The sequence below is a fragment of the Copadichromis virginalis genome, linkage group LG19 (genome assembly GCF_057382275.1).
Source record: "Copadichromis virginalis isolate Kocher_CV1m ecotype Utaka linkage group LG19, C_Virginalis_male_GT1.1, whole genome shotgun sequence".
Lineage (NCBI taxonomy): Eukaryota > Metazoa > Chordata > Actinopteri > Cichliformes > Cichlidae > Copadichromis > Copadichromis virginalis.
Window position 1 is genome coordinate 22,943,677 of NC_140636.1, and position 22,768 is coordinate 22,966,444.

General features: G+C 40.0%; 1 protein-coding gene across 1 annotated transcript; it reads right to left on the reverse strand.

Moving 5' to 3' along the window:
- Nucleotides 1-286: 286 nt before the first annotated feature.
- Nucleotides 287-22,172, reverse strand: paplna (papilin a, proteoglycan-like sulfated glycoprotein). The gene is given in 28 exon segments (XM_085441750.1): nt 287-881; nt 883-1,013; nt 1,533-1,708; nt 2,128-2,236; nt 3,189-3,316; nt 3,719-3,865; nt 4,028-4,073; nt 4,831-4,958; nt 5,054-5,212; nt 6,563-7,028; nt 7,573-7,699; nt 7,808-7,892; nt 8,069-8,267; nt 9,130-9,210; nt 9,420-9,570; nt 9,663-9,839; nt 10,622-10,826; nt 12,713-12,839; nt 12,943-13,066; nt 13,525-13,697; nt 13,774-13,854; nt 14,031-14,154; nt 15,826-15,956; nt 16,117-16,219; nt 16,526-16,586; nt 19,648-19,751; nt 19,832-19,894; nt 21,956-22,172. Coding segments are annotated over 27 exon segments (3,624 nt in total). The 5' UTR covers nt 19,883-19,894; nt 21,956-22,172; the 3' UTR covers nt 287-851.
- Between the last annotated feature and the right edge of the window lie 596 nt (nt 22,173-22,768).

The window sequence follows — 22,768 nt, forward strand, 5'->3', positions numbered from 1 at the left end:
ATTGCTGAGAGATGTTACAAATGTTTATTCTTACTGTTAGACATTGCTTGACTTGACGGTTGGAATAGATACTGCAATATGCAGTGGAAAAACATCTCTAATAAATTTAGAGATGTCACTGAATTATTTTCCAGTGAAGGTTCAGTTATGTTCATATTCAGTTTCCATCAAGTGAATGAGAAACTGTGGTTCTCATCTTGGGCGACACCTTGTGGTAGAAACTGGAACAATTCAGCACACGTGTATAACGTACAGTCATTGAAGTCAACCAAAGTTTTTATCAAAATATGACCTTTATTGTCAAATAATTACATAGAAATAAAAAAATAGTGGAAAAGTCTTGCAGAGTTTCATTATATGATACAGAAGCAGCAATGAGTGCAGCCTTGTATCAGTGATTTACTGGCATGAAAAAAGTCATTTCAGCTTTTTTAATAACATATATAAGAGTTATTATCATCACGATTCTCAAAAAACAGAGAATATATAGATCAAGTGAGAGCATAACTCATTTTAAAAGGTGTGGCAGAGTAAGAACGAGTTCATCGTCTCATCACATTCAGACTTTACAGGTTTACGTTCTATTTTAAGGCCCATCTTTTATCGTTCCATAAGATTCCCTGAACACCACTTACTTTGTAGCTTTAACTACTGTGCATCTACAGTGATCCGTCCCTTTTTTAAGATTGCAATACATTTTTGTACAATCTGCTCAGGGTTTTTTGAGTCCTTTTGGCAAATGCAGCAGCTCGTAGTCGACAGCTCGAGTTTTTTAGAATCTAAATGGGAATTCAGATCCCACCCCAGTGTCCACCACCACACATCACATAGTTTTTACACCCTCTGTGGCTTTAACCTGGTCGACCAAACCTGTCGTTTCTTCTGCGAATGCCTGGTGCAGCTGGCACAGCAGAAACTGGAGTAGTATGAGTTGGAGCAAAGTCGGGCGTAAACTATCAGCTCACAGTTGGCAAGCTCAGGCTGGTCCAAACATTCTGGCGGGAGGTCAGCGCCTGCAACGGCACAGTAGATAGGGTTTAAAAAAAAAAAAAAAAAAATTAAAAAACCCACAACATTAAAATTTAAAGCCTGAGCCATGAAATATTTGCCAGAAAATTCAATTTCTTTTTTAAATGGAGTGCTTATGATGAAATACAAGTTTATTAAATATTAATTTGCATATATCAAATTAATTTAAATCATTTTAATCTGTTAAAATGTAGATAATATTCAGTCATTTTTCTGCAATTGATTTCTTAAAAATGTACCGTGCAGTTTATGTTGTTTTTTTCAGGAGGAAAACTCACACTGGTGATTTAGAAATCTAAAGAACTCAAAGTCACTCACATATAAAATATGATACACTTGACTTTAAAGGGTTAAAGCAAAATCATTGTTTAAACTCAAGCTAAAAATAAATAAATAAATACATGATGACATCGTGGCGAATAAATAAGTCAGTTCCAAGTTCAGTTTTTCTACTTTCCCTCTGCAGTGCAGATAACAGGTCTGAGCTGATTTAGCGTTCTCACCTTGCTGTGTTTCTTTAATGACCTTTACTTCAGCTGTGGCGCTCACAGAGTAAATGCCGGTGTAAGCGTTGCAGGTGTACGTGCCCTGATCAGAAGGCTTGACATTATTAAGGATCAGGCTGCCGTCAGAAGACAAGAGGATGTTGCGCCCATCTGGACGCACCGGTACACCATTTCTGTATTTAAAGAGAGCAACAGGAAAGGTTTAGGTACATTATTTAAATGCATTCAATAGGCACTTAAATTAAAAATCAGTTCACTCTTTTTAACGCGTATATTAATGCATGCATGCTCTGTAACTGCAAGTAACAGAAATACAACTCATGGCTTTATTTCTGGATTTTAGGGCCATGAAAGTGTAAATAATGTCAGTGTTGATGACAACAAGATCTGGATTTATATATTTTTTTGTAGACAAATATCACCTTAACATTTAAGTCGTTAAATTTATAGGGTGTATTTTTGGGTCATTTTTACTTTTATTGGGGATTCTTTTTGAATGCTATATAACCTAAAATCAGACAGTTTAACAGATGTTTCACTTCCACTTATTCTTAATGATGTCTAATAAAGTAATAACAATGTCATTTTTCACCTTGACCAGCCTATATTGACGTTGTCTCCTGACACCACACAGGGAAGCATGCCCGTGCTGCCTTCTGACACTTGGATGTTATTGGGAGCTGTTGTGATTTTCAGATCAGCTGGACAAAGAAACCAAGAGAAAAGATCATTAATGTCACTTTTTTCTTACAATAAGTTTTTACCGTTTAATCGTGGGTCTTGCCCTATGGGTAAAGTTTTTTGTTTTGTTTTGTTTTTTGTTTTTTTATAAAAAGGCAATAACAAAAACACCCCAAAATAAAATTGGTCAACAGTTACTTAAATTAAACAGAAAAAAAACTGCTTAGCTTTATCTTATTACACCCAATGCATATTGTAAACTGAAAGACCAAAAAAGAAAAAAAAAAAGAAAAGAAAAAAAGGGCAAAATATTAACAATAATGTTTCATAAGCAATAATAATCACACTCCAGTTTTATATTTGTTTACTATCTGATGTATAATTGTTGTTTTTAAATAAACTACACAGCCTTACTTCCTCATAACACTTATTCCACATGTTTATTGGTCTGACAGAGAAATAGATTTATTTATCATGTGATCAACTCAGCTGTAAAATCTTAGGAATGTAAATTCAGAAATAATATGTTCATGGTCTGGATCATATGAACTGGATTAGTGTTTATTTGGTGTTCCCATACAGTCAGTAATGCATTGAAATGAAAGGAAACAATCTGTTTACAGTACGTGTTAGATTTAAAATATCTTTGGTTTTATATAATAAAATAATAATAATAATTTAGTTTTTACTATATTTCTATGAGATTTCTACTACAGTTCATGTCTATTACCACACACTCATACACTATTTCAGCGCTGTTCATTGTATTTGAACAGTGCAAGCAGAGAGAGAATCAGGCAGTCAGTGACATTTACTGATCTCTGCTGGTGATTATCTGAAACTGCAGCATCAGGTTTCAGTCTTACAATCATAATTTCCCTTCTGAGTTTGATAAGCTATCTATCTATTGCACACAAGCATCCAAACAGTACATGTTTAAAAAAAAATGATGAGGCTATGAATAAAACTCACGCTGGACTCTGAGCTGCAGCTGTCGCTGCTCCAGCTGCTGCTGGTTGGAGGCTGTACATGTGTAGACACCGGAGTCATCAGACTTCAGAGGGCTGATGATGAGGGTGCCATCTGAATGCTGAGTAAACCTGCAGCACAGCCATCAGACAGGACCTCAGTTTACACCGACTTCTTCGTAAATTACTCATCTTTATGGTTTAAAATGATAAAGTACCGAGACCCTAACAGGCAAACCAGGGCAATTTATACCATACTTTAACAGTGTCTGCATCTCTTAGATAATAAAACAATCTCACATGGATAAAGACAGATCAGGTTATTTTCTTTAGACTCCAAAGTTCAGCTTGAATCAGATTTATATATAAAGTGGACTAAATAACTGAGCTATGCTAACTGACATCACAGCGGTAATAGATCTCAAAAATAAAAATACTAATAGTAAGAACCATGGATAAAAATCAAAGAACTTTCACTGCTAGCAATGTTTTTAATAAAGGGTTCATAACTTTCTGAATGTCTTCAATTATTACCTGGGATCACTGATTATCTGTCCATCTTTAGTCCACCCAATGCTGACAGACTGCCGAGCTGAGGAGGGGACAACAGTGCAGGGCAGTCTGGCAGTTTGTCCTGCTCGCATTTCCACCTGGGCTGAGCTTGAGCGCTCAATACTGAACCTGACAGAAATTACAGGGAAGCAAAGACAATGTGAAGTGATTCATTTATACTGTTAGAAATAAATCAGAATACTGAGGTTTCCATGTGCCTGAGCTCTTAATATCTCCAGAAACCGTAAATAACCATCTTCAGGTGCACAGATCCACAGATATTCTTCTCACCTTGCAAATGGACCGTCTCTGGGAAGCGAGGTAGAAGATGGTCCCTCTGTGGCCGAATACACAAACACAAGCACATATGAATGCTCGCAAACAATTCAACACACAGAGTGAGCACTTGCACAATGTCATTGCATAAACACCAAGTGACTTTGCAAGATCAGCATGTTCTGACACAACCTATGACATCAGAGCTTTACCCCAAACTTTCTACATGTTCATGTGACAGACTAATTGGGGTCAAAGTCGGTCAAATTAGCAGTTTGACCGAATCCAGCCGATTGTATATCAGGGTGTGAGAACGTCATTCCATGAAAAAAAAAAAAATCAGCCTCCCAACTGACCCCTTTATAATCAGGCGCAAATTTTTACAACTTTTGTCTTTTTATTGAAGCAAAATGTTACATTCACACAGACTCTATAGTATATATAGGATGTAATTTCACACAGATTCTCAATTGAGACCATCTGAGACCCCTCTATAGGAATTTTGAAACATTTCTTCAGGTAGATTTTACTTTTCCCAGGCTTGAATTGATCGATTAAAAGATCTTTATCACTCTGAGCCTCTTCCAAAATATGCCATTTCCCCTTTGTCAGCAAAAGTCACTCTGTTGACATCAACTATAAGAATATGTAATTCAGATCATGTCCCATATATCAGTTTGTTTGGACTGTCATAGTAATGTTTTCCAAATTCTTCCACTACTTTGTATCTTAACTTACTTAACTTCAGATATAATTATCTGCAAGTGAACCTACCAGTCTTGTTTTGACCATAGAGGTTGTGGCTGAAATGTAATTACCTGAGACAGCCAGGTAAATGTAGCGGTGGTCTCTCTCTCGTTCTCGAGTGGCCACACACAGGAACCAGCCAGAGTCCAGCTTAGAGACAGGACCTACTAACAGAGAGCCATTGGGCTGTTGGTGATGCCTAAATGTAATTAAAAATATAGATATAAATAAAAATAGCAACAGGAAAAACAACTTTAATGTAAATTAAGTCACCGAGTACGTTTCTCTACATACCTGTGAGTTGATAGAGGTATACCATCCCTCCTCCACTCCACGACAACGGTGGAGGAAGGTGGAGGGCTGACTCGGCAGGGCAGCACAACTGTTTGGCCAACTAAAGCCTCGACTGTGGATGGGTCGGTCTTATCAATCGTTACTCCCCCCAGAGTCAAGCTGAAGAATAGGGAGTGATAAAAGGAAAGGAAACAGAAGGAAAACAAAGGAGAAGAGAACAGGAAAAAGGAAATGTGAAAGGAAAAAGGACAAAGGAAGAGACATTTGGAAGAGAAAAAAAAAGTCACTTTATGCTCCACTGTTGGTACTTTTATCAGCAGCTACCAAAGCAAGCATAAAGAGCGCCCACAACCTGGCTTTAGGAGTTTGTCAGATAAAGCTCAGAGAAGAGAAATCCACATGCAGCCCAAAAAGTGACGAGACAAAAAGTGCAAAAAAACCCAAATACAAAATACTACGAACATACAAAAGAGACAAGGACACCTTTCATGTAAAATACCCAAACACCACTAAAGAAATCTAAAACCATCTAAACAAGAAAGAGAGATTTAGGGACCACACACATAGGATGACTGAATTATCACAGCAGAATTTTTATTAGTTTGATTTCATGACATTTAGGTGAAGACACCAAAGCACAGACGTGATTGGTGGTTACTGACACAGAGAGGTAGCATGCACAAATAAGCACCAACAATAATGACTGACAGAGAGCAGAGAGTCCCAGAAGCATTAAACAGCGTTGATGTCCATATAAGGTGTGTGAGGTCTGGTGACTTCTTCTTGATTTGGTTGAGGTTAAAGGAAGAAATGAGGTGTTGCGACATAAGCAGGTGTGAGAGTGAAGGTCTGTGGAGCTGGAAAGAGCTGTGGCTTCATTTTAAAGCAAGAGTTTAGATTATATGAGCATCGAAAGAGTCTACAAAGACGGCATGTTACACAGAAGCACAGTACATTAAGTATTTTGTTGAACAAAATCCAGGAAAAATGCGAAAGGTTGTTGAAACTCAACACCAGGCTGGAAAGCACACAGCCTGATTTACTTGTGGGTGAGGTTGGGTGTGGTCAGAGGTGTGCTTTGTTACACCAGATGTTACAGGCAAATGACACACCCTCCATCTGCTGTGTCAGAAAGAGAGCTTAACCACATGGAGGGTAAGACTAAGTAAGCTATGTTCTCTGTTTTGTTCCCTGATAGACTTTACTAAAGAAAGTTTTAAAAAAAATTTGGATTGCATAAAATATAATTTGCTTATATATGATTTTTGGTTGCTTCAGCTCCACCGTCATATTTCCAGGATGGGTGAATGAGGCACATGTTTTGTCTTTTGATTGCGTTTCCATCTCCTATAGCCCACTCTTTGGCCCTGCAGGGTAGAGTGAACTGGGGCTCCTTCAACATGAATTAGAAGGCTCTGAACAGCATTACGAGGCCAGTAGTGGTAGTAGTGGGGTTGGATCGGGTAGGGTTAGCTTTTCACTGCTCTCCCTGGGTCTTTGGGGTCTTACCTCGCAGCTGGGCCGGTGTGCTGTGCAGCTGTGCCATGTGAAGGCCGGCGTACCCGCAGGTAGACTCTACCTCTGTGGGCATTAGTGGCTGCGCTTGTAGCCTGTCTGCTGGTGCTGCTGGTCGAGCCACGCTGGACTATGAAAATCCTCCCCATGTTGCGTGACCGCCCATCCGTTGTAGATCCTCTTCCAGCTGAGGTCTCTGCTCCAGTCGTGCTGTGTTCTCCAGCTGCGGTTCTTGTAGACTCTCCAGAGGGAGCTGCAGGCTGCGGGGCCTGCCGGCTGGGTGCAGGTCGTGGACATGTCCGTTTGCACTCTGCTAGGGTCATGAAGTTATTGCTGTTGCCGTGGCATCCTCCATACCAGAAGTGCACACATTTAGAGGAGATGACATCGAAATGGTACCGGGACACCCAACTGCTGCAGGAGCCAGCAGCACGGGGCAGGGAGCAGATTGATCGCTCAACTGCACAAAGACAACACAATGCAGATCAGCTGTTTGTCATTGTCAAGCATTTTCTCAAACAGGGCTGTCTTGCATAGATGTATTGTGCAAATACAGAGGAAAAACAATATTATAGTATTTTTATCAAGTATAATTTGAATGTTTGTGTTCAGTATTACTACTAAAATGTTACAGTTTACTGCAGTCACATATTTGTTTATAGTCAGTTTTCTTACTATAGCACTATGGGGCCTGAGGAGTAAACATGAAAAACAACTCCCATGTTTTGTACTCAGTAAGTGTCCTCTGCTGCATACCATTTTTTGTTTCTCTGTCTGATTATTTCTTCTCATATTATGACTGCCAATTGCTACAACACCATCATGGCCATGATATCAATCATCCCCATGAGATGCAGGTGATCTAGATCAACTGGATAAAAGCGACTGTTAGAGTGACCTCTAAATTGGAGCATCTCAGTAACCAACAGCACAAAATTATATCTTAACTGGAAATAATATAAAAATAAAAAAAGATTTCTCTTCATTGAGTTTAGAAAACTTACTATAATTAGGAGGATTGGGGCAGCCCTCCCCATTGGGTCCTCCTGCAGGTGTGGTGCGGTCATAGCAGCAGCCATAGGTGGTGGTGCGGCATTCTACTGCATTCTCAGTAGGGAGAGAAGGTGTAACCTGAAAAGGCATAACACATGAAATAAGGCAATATTTTCTCATTCTTTAAAGAATTTGACTGACATTTGACCAATTCATTCATTCAGACTTTTGTGTGCTTTTGCTTACAGTTGGTGCAGGGTTCACATACTCCGCACAGCCTTCCTTATTGGGGCCCTGAGCAGCCGTCACACCATCTTCACAGCAGCCATAACTGACACACAGAACAGGAAGAGAGCAAGAACAGTTGGTATTAAAAGTTTGAGCTTCTGGTCATGTATAATGCCACATAGTCCCCTGGTTAGTAACCAAGTCAGCGACCTTAAAAAAAAAAAAGGGGTTCTGCATATGACCTCAACTGCAGTGCAATAACAGAGTGCAGGTGGATACCTGGTCTGAATGCAGGATGTTGGGACAGGAGAGGGAGCTGGAGCTGATGGGCAACCCAGACCCTGGGGGCCTCTGGCTGAAGTATGCCCATCTGAGCAGCAGCCATAATAAGACTGGCTGCAGTGGAGAGCCGGGGCGGAGCTGTGAGGGTCGTAGACTGTATTCGTCTGGGTTGGATCTCTTGTCTCAGGCCTGCGGGCTACAGGCAAAGCCAAGTGAGTGGTGAATTCACGCATTGTACATGCAAAACAGACCCCATAGTTCACCATGGTTCACAAGACAACACCATACAAGCAATAGGGACGTTCACACATCGGTTGAATAAACAATAGAGTCTGTCATTGTGTTTGAGACCACACAGTGAGTCTGTACAGGATGCTGAAGAACAAAAAAAATCCATACTCCTTTTGTTTATGGGCTAACAAAGCAGAGGAAATTATAAAAGAAATGATGATCAGCAATCTGACGTAACAATCTGAAGGAAAATAAACACAAATAATTTCACAAAGAAAACTGCCTTTTTTGGAATGAAGCAAATAAAATTTCAAGTAGTGGCATCAAACTTAAAATTCCTGACCACTGGGATAGCACATGATGCTGAACATGCCAGAAACGCCACTGCCAGCACTAGCACACTTCAGTGCTTCAGAAATATTTTAATCAGGCCAACAATGACCATGGAACCATAAAAACATGTCAATCAGGCCCAGATAATTAGTGCTGGGACAGGCTGAATGGGGATGAAGGGGGGTGGAGGGGTTGCTGGGGACAAAGTGACAGAAGTTATATCAGCAGAGAAGAGGGGATGCTGAGCAACAGCAGGGCAATCACACCTACAATTAGCTTTTAATGCTCCAACCATAATAAGAATATTGTATGTTTTGGTAGTTTTAATTGTTAATAACTGGCTGACAAGATGTTACCTTGGTGATGTCACATTGAGCTTTTTCAGTGGTTTTTTGTTTACTTTCTGAGTAACTACGTAGCTGAAAATGCTTACGTACTAGCTTATTTTCAATGCTGATGTGATTATGAGATGCCTTTGAGAGGTAGAGTCTAACCTGTTGCGTGATCTGGCACATAAGGCTGGAAGCCAATCTGAGTGCTGTCATGTCCCCGTGGGTCCTGAATGCTGGGGACGACTGCACAAAGTGTGGATAAAACAAACGCAGAACAGTGTAAGCATGCAACTTAACTGAAGACTGGCAGCAGTCACAAAATGTTAAATTTAATTTTGCACATTGTATTTTTAGATTGCAGTCTATTAAGTAAATGGAAATTTAACAACTTAACTTGAGAAATAAAATAAAAACAGGTGCATTGTTTATTTGCTTAGTTAGCATTTGCTCACCCTGTGGGCTGTAACAGGGCTGGGTGTTGCAGCGCTCCACTGTGAGTGGTTTGGGCTGGGAGTTACACTGGTCCACAGGGTACAGGTTCCTCTCCTGATCAGAGCAGATCACCTGGCGCTCTCGTGAGCCAGATCCACAACTCTTAGAGCACTGCAGGAAAATGAAGACAGTTTTTCACCCATACAGCTGCTATAACTACATTTATGAGTCCTTGTTTGGTTGCATGTGTGCATCAGGTTTACCAGTCCCCAATCTCCTACATGCCAGCTGATCTGTTGGGGGCAGGGGGCCATCTCACATCGTTGGACAGCGGCCGGGCGTAGCAAAGCACTGCAAGATGTTTCATCCAGCCTCGTACCATCTGAACCCATACAGGTCACTTCTCTGGTCTGCTGACCTGAACCACAGGTCACTGAGCACTGCAAACACAAGGATTATATATCAAGTGCATCGATTACACTTTTTTATAAAGACCCAAGAAAGATGAAAATTTTTAAATATAACCCAACCTTACATGTTTGTGTGGTATTTTAACCTTATAGTCAAATGTGCTTATCATGTAATTTTACATTTAGGACTTTCGATCTGATCTGAGGTTTCTTCCTGTGAAGAGGGAGTATTTGCTTCCCACCATCGCCAAGGTTTGCTCATAGAGGGCTGTTTCCAGAATACTATGGCATCTTACAGTAGAGAGTGCTTTGAGGTCTGTGTTTTGGTGATTTGGTGCTATATTAAAAAACTGAATTGAACTGAGTTGAGGTAAGCCACTTTTTTCTAGAAACAAATTACTCTAACAGAGTGTAGATTAGATACCAGTGTTTATTACAGCTCAGTAAAGCAAAAACCAGCTTCTCTACTTTGTAGTTAGTTGGATTAACATATTATTTATGTATAAATCTTTGTTTAGGCTGGTTTAGGGACTGCAATTAATACCATCTTCACTCTCACAATATATTACATTTGTTCCCAGAGTCAGAGGCCAGAGGCTTTTAAGTATGCAGCCTATTTTTTTTCCAAAGTAATTGACACAACGGCCAGAAACTGTCAGAAATTCTCTTGATAAATGTGAATGCTCTTAAAGTTCATATTTCTTGATATCCTTTCCCACATTTATACTCTGTGCTGGTTGTATTTTTTCTTTATTTAACTTATTTGTAAAGTCTTTTACCAGGATTTGAATAGAGTTCTACAGTTTGCTCACCGCACTCCATCCAGTCACATGGTACTCAGCACATTTCTGCATGTTGCAGGTCTGCAGAGAAGGAGGGGCGTCAGCGTAAGCAGCACAAACGGCATCCTCCACCACGCGGGGTCCCGAGACATCATTGGAAACACACTGCACAGTGCGCACCTGAGAGCCTCCACCACAGGTAACTGAGCAGGCGTTCCACTCCCCAGTTTGCCAGCTGAGAAAACCACCAAAAGACAAGAAACAGGAGTCAGTCTCTTTGCTGCTGATATAGACACTGTACAGCTGACCATACAGCATACACAGCTTCAGCCAAGAGGAGTGATGGGAAGAGTTTCGTTCCAAAATCAGGAAAAACAAATGAGTTGAACAAATACTGTCCAGTTTGACTTCACTGCTCTTCAGAGCCGGTTTTTTACATTTTACTTTAACTATAACATAAACATTTCTTCGTCAGTACCTGACCTGGGACATAGTCTTCCATAAAATCTTTAGTAGATTATGTATATATTTTAAATTTTAGTTTTGGCTGGATGCATGGATAAACTAATACGGGAAAGAAGCGTTATAATTTTCAGCAGTGAGAAATACAAAGACATTTATTTTACTTTTTTTTTTTAAATGAGCAGAATAACTTGACCTATGACCTACATGCTAAACCTATTTGTGTTAACATATCAGCATTTTTTTTTTTTTTTTTGACTGACAAATTCAATAATTATTTCATATTTGATGCAAATCGCTGTTTGGAATGAAACCTCCGGATGCCTTTAAAAGGCTGCGCTGTTTGAACAAAGCCTCTCACATGCAGTTAGAAAAACTACTAAACTACTGGACACATACACACTGATAACAACACTTTTAGAGACAGACATCGAGACACCAGCTGATCCCAGATGAACCTCAGACAGTGTTTTTCTCACTATAATAGCTTAGAACCGGCACTAATGGGGCTGCTAGAAGCATAGGCAGAAGTGAAAGCAGCAATAAACGGCATTTAATTCCTCGCATCTCCGCAAATTAAGCATCTACTGATTCTGGCTTTAGGTGTTAACTTTAATGGATACTGAGGGTGCAGTTAGAGTCACTTGAGCTACATAAACATCTCAGGTTTCTAAGCTGCAGCAGCATGAAAGAAAAGAAAGCAGGAAATACCAGAAAGTCATAGACTAAAGCGACTATTTACTACTTAGCACTACTGCCGTGTCCCAGCCTGAAAAGTACACAATCCCCAACACCCACGGCATGACGATCTTTAACCTCTAAGCGCCTCACAACACATTGGCTACAATATTGCACAGGAACAGAGAGCTTTACAGTTTGCTGAAGAGATCAGGCAGCAGCCCAGCTCAGGAATCAGACACAGGTGCCACAGCTTAAAGGTTAAAGAAGAAGAAGAGTTGGCTCTTTGGGGGGGGGAAAATGCTACATCCAATCATCCATCACTCACTTTACAAAGTGCTGGATGTTGTCTAAGGTAAATGAGGGTCATTAAAAGGTTGAAAAGAGATCTCTGAGCTTGACAGTTGCCCCATGCCTTCATCCTTATCTCACATGGACAGAACAGACTTGGCACTAAAGACGGACTTGACTAGAGTCAAACACTTCTAAAGGGGGAGAGATCGCGCTTTCAATCAACATTTCTGGTCATTTTTGATATTTTCAGCCCAATTTTAGGGACAAGTAGCCAAAAATGATTCGTTGTAAAAGTGTTTGTTTGACAGAAAGTATGGAAATGATCTAAGAGAGCTAATAAAAGAATCTTTTCAAGGAAATAAGTGAAAGTGTTTAATTATTTAGATCTTCCCCCGGTGTTTGCAGACACCTAAAACTCCTCTACGAGCGCTGAACATGGGTTACCTGAACACAGAGGCTCTAGGCCTCTTTGAGGATCTCAACAACTGTGGTGGATACAGGTACGCCATCCTTTCAGACAGGCATAACATACCAACAACAGTCAAAATACTGCTCTGGGAGTTATTTATGGTACTCTTTAAATTCATTCATTCAGAGTGGAGCAAAGTAAACTCTGGAAACGTCTAAAATTTAGCTTGCATTTACTGAAATAACACATTTCATTTGAGAAGTTTAAGCATTACTTACCTGCGGATTTGTGGGCATGGTTGAGGGTTGCATGTACGGTTGCTCTGTGGCCTCGGCAGAGAAGCACAGAGATAGTCAGGATAGGCCTCATTGTCGATTGAACAGAAGACCAAACGAGACTGGTAGCCTGATAAAGGAAGGTATGGAGCTATTATACTGTCCAAAAATAAGGATGTTTAAAACATTTTAAATTAAATTATGCTGGCAGCAAATAAAAGTTGCAGTCTAACCTGATCCACACTCTTTGCTGCAAGCAGACCAGGATCCATAGCTCCAGTAGTAGCCCTCTCTGGAGCGTCCATTTGGAAGGTAGTATTCATATTCCACTCCCTGATTGGGCTCCTGGCTGATCAGCTGAGGGGACAGGGTTAATTTTAACTCCTACTTTTATCCACACATCCAAAACGCTACCTTAAGTTTACAATTTTAAACAAACACTTATGGCATGAAGAAACTAAATGTTTCTCTTTTCTGGAAATGTTTCTCATATATTTCTGTGGCGGAGGTGTGGTCCCTGGCTCAGCTGCAGGGGAGGGAGCTCAACGGGGCAGTGCCAGCGAGGCAGGTGAGAACACAGCTGGTGGCATTTGGACTGATGACAGTCTTTTTCCCCTTTTAGTGAGGGAGGAGACGAGAGAGGGGAGGATGGAAAGCTGAGACCAGTGCAGACCAGACCGTGGGTCGTTGTATAAGAACCAAAACAAACTTGACACCTGTGAGCACAACCATTGTGTGTGTGGAGTGCATTCTACAATTTCATATTTATAACCCTGTGAAGTCTATTTGATCATGAATGGTCATTTGTTTTTTACCTCAACAACAAGTGGTTCAGTGGTGGGGCCACGGCCGATGATGGTTTCAGGGACACTGTCGCCCTCAGCTCCTCTCTGGTAGTACAGCATGGTGCCGCCAATAGGTGTGGCTCTGGAAAACTCAATTACCCAGTGGCCATTGAGATAGTACTCTCCACGTAGATTCTTGATAGCTGTAAAGAAGTTGTAAATGTCAATTATTTTGATTATCTTGTAGTGTGTTTTCTAAAAGGTCTGACACACACTTACCGAGGTAGTTACGTGTGGCATGTGTCTCTCTGATGCTGATGGTGGTGGCTCCAACGGGGATGATGAACATCTGGTTGTAGCCTGAAATAAAAGTGGCAAAAAAGAAGAAACTGGGGTTTAAACTTCAGGAGAGGATTTAAATGACACATATTTAGATGATGATGATTTATGACATTTATCAGGTACATGTTGGGTACATATATCATTTGGCATATCATTTGGGAGTAAGCGTGACCAAATTATAATATGAATCATACCGGTTGGCAGGTCGCGGGCAGTGAAGCTGTTCTTGACACGGTAGCAGGACTGGCCGTTACCCCCGCACTGCAGACAGGGGTCCTCCTGCTGAGGAGACTCCAGCATGTTGTCGCAGCCCATACGCTGATGAAAGGAAAAGTTGGGAAAAAATGATCAAAAAAGAAGATGAAAACCACAGTTCACCTCAACCTGTATTCTGTGTCATTTAGGTTGTCTTCTGCAGATATAAACAAGCACAAATAACATCATTTAAAAACTTTAAATCTTGATCTTAATAAAAATCAGATGTGTTCATCTTGTAAAATTCCTGTCTTTGTATGACAACTGTCAAAGTCACGACTCCACTATAATAGAGAGAGATTAGAAATCATCTCCCGAGAATATATGTGCTAAAACATTATTTCTGTGAAACGTGTAGTTTGAAGAAAAACATGGTTGGAGGTGAAATAATTGAAAATAAATAAATAAAGACCTGAGAAAAGAGTGGATTTGGGACAGCTGTTCCCTTCAGGGAAGGTGATAGAGACATGAAGTCAGAGGTTAAATTGACGAGGTTTACTCATGAGGAAAAAGTTGCAGCAATAATTGCATGAGAAAAGAACAAGAGCAGAAGTGTTTGATGTTATACAGACTGAAGCTAATCTTTCATCCTGCTGCTCAGCTCCACTGATTGTGTCCTGTCTGATTAACGAAGTGATGCTGCATAAGCAAACCCCAAATCATGGATGGGCAGACTAATCAAATCATTAGACCTAACTGGCAACTCATATCAGGCTATGTGTTGCATTTTTTAAATAAGACCTCTACAGCTCTTCACATTCCTTTAGTGTGTGGTAAACACCAAATTGCATATGTTATACATACTGTATGGTATTTGAGCTGCCACCTGCAGGGCAGAGAGCAGAACTACAAAATATGTGCCTTGCAACTTAGTTAACTTTATCATTGAAATGTTCATGCACACATTTATTAAATTGCAACCAATATATTTTTATCAATCATGTTTTCCCAAATAGATTTTGACCTCTGCTGGACACTACGTATTCTGCATGCAAGTATAAGGTAATGTACTTTTAGTACATTACATTTAGTACATTAGTTCAAGGAGTACTTTTAGCTGTCTCCTTGTTTCCCAAGAGGTCACTACAGCGGATGGATTTTCATATTTTATTTGACACCACCCTCCCATTTATCCAGGCTTGGGCCAACACTAGGAGTAGACTAGCTTGCTCCCCATTGAGGCTGGCTCTCAAACCAGGGATCTTTTGTGTGTTTTTGTGCGTTAACCACTGCATGTAGCTATTACTACTGCATATAACTGTGTTATGTGCAATTATAAATTGCTTTAACACGTGTTTTCTTGTCCACATAGAAACCCCAGATACAAATCACACGTTCGTGTCAGGTATAACCGGGGTAAAAATGTCAGCAGGGATTGCCCTGGGGGTAAGTGCTGAGGAGAAGCCAACAGGAGCATGTTGAGACTAAAGAACTTACAGTACACTCATATTTGGAAAGTTTACCACTTAAAATAATACAATAAATTTCCCGTTACATAACCTATAACAGACAGAAAAGAATACTTATTATTAGAATTATTAATACTCTTTCTCAAGAAGTATGGAGTAATAAAAAGTTACGGTTTCAGGACATTTTCAGGACAAGTTGGAAAACATAGAATTACATTTAGATGTCACAAACCTCCTTCCTACCCTCTCTGTTTTCGTCACCTGTCAGATATTAATTTCTTTGTGTGTGTGCAAGTGTGTGCGCAATATTTGGCGGGCATCCTACCCTGCACACTCCATCCACACAGATATCCGTCCGCCCTGGGTGACAGGGCGTAGCATCAATCACGGCTCTGCGGTGGCGGTAGAAAAAGTTTTCCCCTCTTGGCATGCAGTTCAGCTCACAGGGGTTCTCAGCTATCACAGAAATAAGGCTAATTTTAACAATTTAAAGAACTTAGAAATACAAATGCTCACAAATAGCCGGTGCTTGGCAAATGTCACAAGAAAATTCAGTCAATAGTATACATAATATGGCCTGTCAAAGCAAACTCTCAGCTTTGTTTTTGTTTCTGACCTCCGTAATATGGAAGCCATTTGTAGCGTTTCCCGTGGAAATCTGTCCCATCAAACTGGGAGCACTGCTCTTCGCGGAAATCTCTGGATCCCTCTGGACAGTCCTGAGTTGAATAAGGAGATGCAGCAAAGGTCAAAGGTCAGTAATCCTAAAATAACTACTGTATTGTATTTTGAATTAATACAAATTCAAAAAATATATTTACAATGTCTTCTTTAAGGAAGAAACACACTTTTGTACTTTGATTTGCCTTAGGTTTTAGTGCATCATAGTGATTATTGCTATCAAGTTATCGTGTTTAAAAAAAAGTCCTTTGATATATAAAAAAAATTTAGAGGTCTAAATATAAAAGTATACATGAAAATAAAAGGTTGACCATTAAAACCAAATTAGTTTCACATGTGATCACCTGGATGTTGCAGGACCGATATGACTTGTCTGGTCCCACACAGTTGTGCCCTCCATCCTCCCTGAGTGCAAATAAAATAAAACATGAACATGACATTTCATGTAATACTTTTATGAATGAACCCTGATCTGCCCGATATAGTGAGAGCAATTTCCACAAGAGTAGAAGAGACTAAGACCTCCTGACTGACTTTTATCCTTGCTTCTACTACTCCTTATGCTTTAAAAACACTCCACAACATCATAGATACATTTCTTTAGATGCTTTAGAATCTAAAGCATCTAGGGTTGCATCAGGGCTGCCCAATCCCAGTCCTCGAGAGCTACTATCCTGCAGCTTTTAGATGCATCCCTACTCCAACACAGCTGAATCAAATGGTTTGATTACCTCTTCAGCATGCCATCATGTTTGGCAAAGGCCTGATAACAAGCCATTCATTTGATTCGGGTGTGTGGGAAGAAGGATGCATCTAAAAGCTGCAGGACGGTAGCTCTCGAGGACCGGGATTGGGCACCCCTGCTTTAGATGCTCTGTGTTTCTTAATGACCACTTCATTTAAATTTGTATCACAGACTTTCTGTTAAAAGAAGATGTTCACAAATAATCCTGTCTTCCTTCTCTCACCCCAACCGCCCCTCCCTGAGCCTGGTTCTGCTGGAGGTTTCTTCCTATTAAAAGGGAGTTTTTCCTTCCCACTGTCGCCAAAGTGCTTGCTCATAGGGGGTCATATGATTGTTGGGTATTTCTCTGTATGTATTACTGTAGGGTCTGCCTTACAATATAAAGTGCCTTGAGTCAACTGTTGTTGTGATTTGGCGCTATATAAATAAAATTGGATTGAATTGAAAATGGGCTGACGATCCAGTATAAAGTCATTGCCCTTAACTTCCCATCAAACTCTCTCACATCTTTCCCAAGTAAAGTTTCATAAAAACTTGACAGCTTCTCATTGCGAGACAAAAACAGTTAATGAGTAGGTGCAATGAATGTATGCAAATACAGCAGAGACTGTCTGCACAAGCAGAAATAACAAGTTTCAGCTCTGACATTAAACAACATTCCTCTTTAATCTGTACCTGTTAAAAAAATGACCTCTCAGCACAGCAGAAGCCTCAACATCAACATTGCTAAGCCCTAGTTTTGCACAGACATCCGTGCACATGCCAGTAAACTGCGAGATAGCAGACTGTTTCGCCACTCACCATTCCAGCACTGCTGATAATTCATGATTTAGTCATCTTCAAAAGTACCTGGCCTTAAGCCGTAAAACAAGACATGCTCCTGTCAGCACACCTGAACTGAAACTAAAACATGTCAAAACAACGGCTTTTCACTTAATAATGGAAAACAGCACATTGGCAGCATTAAACACTACTTTCAGTTTAAAATGATACAAAACAGAAATGTGGAAAAGTGGCAGTTATTCATGCAAAATTATTGATTGCACATAATTGAAACTGATTATAGCCCCGACTGACAAAATGACAACCCCAATCATGCTTGTTTTTCTTATGAATGTGTGTACTTTTTTTTTTTTTTACTAAAATGAATGTATGGTGAGACGTGGGAGTTCCTGTAAAGCACAGAGGGAGCTGTCAAATCACTGTGTTTAAAGGAGTGATTCAGCAAGCCTGGCAGACAAGATATGACAGAGTTCATCTGACTGGCAATGGGTAGGACCTCTTCCCTATTATTCATCATTTTCCTAAAGAAGGGCTACAGACTCACTATAAGGCTCTGACTCACTGGCTGACTGCACGAACATGTTGAAAACAAGCATCAAGAGACATCAGACATCAAAACACTGCCATCAAGCTTCTACAGAGATGTAGAAGCTGCACAAACAGCTATATCAACACTGTATGATAAAAACAACATATCTAACAGCTTGTGGTCAGGTAAATGCAACAAGATATGACACATGAAGTAAAACAAAGTACTTAGACCTGTTAAAAACAGCTCCTCACAGACTTGTTCTGTCTAGTGGGAATATTTCTGCGCAAAAGAAAATAAGACTTGTTGTTTTTAGAAAGGTATTCAGTATATTAAGCTAAATTATAGGCCGCTGAGATACTCCGTCGTCTACTTTACAGGAAGACTTTTGTTTTAAGCCTCTTTGATAGTTTTATTTATAGCGTGGCTATATTAAGATTGACTTTTTTCTCTATTTTTGTAAGGTACACTGGAGAAAACGAGCGGAAATGCAGGAAACAAAGCGGGGAAGTGACACAGGGGAGAGAGGCGGGGGTGTACCCTGGACAGGTTGCCAATCTAAGGCTAACACAGAGAGACAGACAATCATTCCTGCCTACATTCTCAACTATAGCTTATTTACTCTCGCCAGTTCACCTAGCATTCACTTCTTTGTCTCAAAATGAAATGATCCGTCAGTGCTGCCACAGCAGTCTGTCACACACCTGAAATCCTTCAGCCAGTAAGTTAACAATAAAATCTACAGCTATCCATCCATCCAGTTTAATCCCAATATCCAGGTAGAATTTTGAATGCTAGTTTTATGTGTAATATAGTATCTTTACTTCAATTTTCTCATATTTGTATCTCTGTAAAAGATCTGAGTACTTCTTCCAAATGGCAATATGCCAGACGGCCCCCAGCAATACTGCAACATTTACGGGAAAAGCTGGGAGCGTGCTTACATATTAGTCACATGTGAGAGGAGAAGCTTTAAAAACCAATCCAAAAACGAAAGAAAAACTGTACGTGTTACTTAAATGTAACAACACGTGTGCCGCAAAGGAAACCTAAAATGTAATGTTGACTTTTAAAACCACTACTGAAGCAGAAAAATGGCAGCTCGAAACGTTCACTTCCCACCTGATCCTCTTCAGCAGACAACCGACAACACACAACACAGAGACGTCCTTTTAATATTAAAGGGCCCCTCCCTGCAGTGTGTTTTTGGAAGTAAGACAAGCCGACATCCTCGTGACTTCAAGGCATTCTTTCACAATAAAAATACACAGTCTGTGCCCGTGAACCTCACAATTAGCTTTATTCAAACAGGAAAAAACTCTGTGTGTGTGTGTGTTATAAGTTTATACATGTATTTATGTACATCAAGATGCATTAAAATGGATAAAGTTAATGTGCAGAAGACTTACCTGTGAGTAATACAGCGCCTAGTTCTCACAGTCACACCCCCGCCACAAGTCCGACTGCATTCTCCATATGGACCCCATGAGTCCCAGTAATCCACACTGGGCCCCTGGGTGCAAAATTAGACATCAGAATTTGACAAAATTACTTTTTTTTCTCAGTGTTTTTCTGTATTAGCTGGGAAATTACCATGAGAGCTGGAGTCAGGAGCAGCTGTAGGATTGCCAAAGGCAGGAGCATCCTCGTTATTCCCTGGAAAAAAAAGAAGAATTAAAGGGCATCCAGAGTTAGTCACTGTGACTAATAAAGATGACTGCACATGCAGCAAACTTTTTCAAAAACAAGCCAAGAGTGAGAGAGAAACAGTAATTGATTAGGCGCACAACAAATGGGTTAACACAAGCAGAACAGAGCTCTAAGGAAGAGGGGAAAAGACTAAGCAAAACACTGCCGGCTGACACTCAGTAGACATCATTTTTGTTGCCTTGCAGCATTTCCTAAAATTTCCTAGTACATAAATCAGTTTGTGGTGCTTCTGCACTGCTCGTACTTCAGTGTTGGGTACTTTGACAGTTTTACAGACAGACTTTTACAAAGATTTTTTCCTGGCAAAATGCAAAAACATTTACTGGCTCATCTTTAGATATGCATTGTTTTTCTTAGTCCTCTATAACAGTAAGTTTAATATGTTTTCCACTGGTCCAAATAGTGATTATTGAAAAAATATTCACCAAATGTATGACTTGTTGTTCCAGTTATTGTTAAAACTGGACATTCACAATCCAAAATGCGCATATAGTGACAGGAAGAATGCGGACATGAAGAAAGCCTCTTTAGGAAAAACACTTTTTATCAGATGTCCATCACTTCAAGCGCCAGCCTTATCATTTCCCTCTGCTATCTCATTGCTTAATTGCTTAACTGAGCTAAAATGTTTCCTTTGTTGCATGTGGAGAGGCTGTTTGTTTGTTTTGTTTTTTCCAGGGCAAATTGCATGTTTCCTGCCTCTCTGAGAGTGAGAAGGGGGTTGTCTGTAGCTGCCAAATTACCCCTGACCGCTTAGCCATGACCACCAAACTGAAAGGAAAGTTACTTCACAGCAAATACACAAAACAAAGCAAAAAGGATGGCCGTGCCCAAGTGAAGAGAATACAGGGTGTCAGCTGGTCTGTCTCAGACATATATACACAAACACTTACTGAGCCATAGGGACAAAATTGAGTAACTTAATGCGGTAATTGGCCTGGGTGGGGTTAATCTGAGGCTGTTCTGTCTGGACCCGCAGCAGTCCTTGATGATGAAACCAGCACCTCCACATAAAACTTGTCATGTCATTTACTACTGGAGTGGTAACTGGTTTCATGAATGAGTTAATAAAATAGTTAATAAAATACAAATCTCTGATCCAAACCCTGTAATGTTTAATTGACATTTTTATAATTTCTATTTATTGTTTTTTTTTTTTGGGGGGGGGGGGGGGGGTTGCTTCAAGGCTGGTTTGTATTTTTTTTTTTCCCTTAATAACAATTAACTATTTTTTTAATGAATTCATTTTACACCCATCAACAACCACATTAATCGTGAATTTCTGCTTTCATTTGTTTCGGTGGGTTCAGCTATAAATATTAGTTCAAAAACAATAATTTAGAAATAAACTCGCCAAATTAAGCACTTTCGAAAATAAATAGAAACACAGAAATACCCCCACAGAAACACATCTAATAAAAAAAACTTCATATCATTATATTATAGCTTTATTAAAAGTATTACAACATATTAATGCATCCTGAAACAAAGCACTAGAATCAAATATTAATTGATTAAAGTTTTAAGCTAATAAATCTTAGTTGTTTTAACAGCGATTGTAAACTGATCCCGACTATAATCGGTCACTGATCTATTTAGAAGTTCCCTATGAGATTCCAGCCTCGCTCCCTTTTTATTGTGCCGGCTCATAAAGCCTTTATCCTCGGGCGATTACATGCTTTTATCCAACCAAATTAACAATTATTCGCCAGTCAGCGAGGGCATGCAGTGTCTTGTGTCCTCTGTACTGTGGGTGAAGAATCTCTGCATCAGGCACCTGATCAGCCGGGAAAATTATAACAATTTAGCCTATTTGTGCTATTTCCATATTAAATAATAATAATAATAATAATAATAATATTAATAAAACATACTATTAAAATAAATGTTACCTCCTATGGTACCTCAGTGATATTTACAAAAGCACTATCGGTGACTCGGTGACCGTGAACAGGTTAGTTTTAAAAACTTGAAGTAAAGTCAGGTAAAATAATGTTGGATCCTCACCGTGTTCAGCGGGTTTAATAATGTTTTCTTGGAGTTCCAACCCGTCGGACCTTGCAGCGCGCAGCAGACCTGACAGCTGGTTTCTCTCTCTCCGAGTTTTGACCTGAAGATGCTACCGGTGCAGTGTCCTGGATATATGAGGAAAGTTATCTGGGAGGAAACCTCTCGCTCCCTCTCTATTTCTTTCTTTCTGCCGTGCGCCCAGCCTACGAGGAGAAGAGAAAGACCCGTTGGTTAAACCTCCTCCGCGTCGTTACCGCGCCTTTTAACCAGGAGCTCATCCAACCCGATTACAGCCCCCCCTAACTGCAGAGGAGGGAACATTTTACTCAACATCTCTAATTTCAGACTGTAATAAAAAAAGGGTTAATCAGCATGTTCGCTTGTTCTAGGCTCCCCACAAGCAAACGCTAAAAGAAAAAGACCCGCTTTGCTGTAACCAAACGCGTTATTATCATGCTCCCCCACTGTACCCACCGAACATGTAATACCGAACATGTAACACCAAGTTAATCATCCAAAGTCGTGGCTCTATTTTAAATGCTCAGTTACAAATTGTAAAACTGAAAATAGGTCCCAAATGTTCCCTGGATTGTATGTTCAGCAGGAATGTGTTGGTTTAATCTTTGTGTTTTACTTTTGCCTCTTTATGTCTTGAGAAATTGCGCCTGAGAAGAGAAACAGCCAAAGACATTCAAAAAATAATAATTACATCAAATATAGATTTCCTTTTTCAGAAGAAAAATTGTACATTATGCTAAATTCTCTGTGGGTTGTGTGGTCTGTTACTCAGAACTGCAATAACAGAAATCC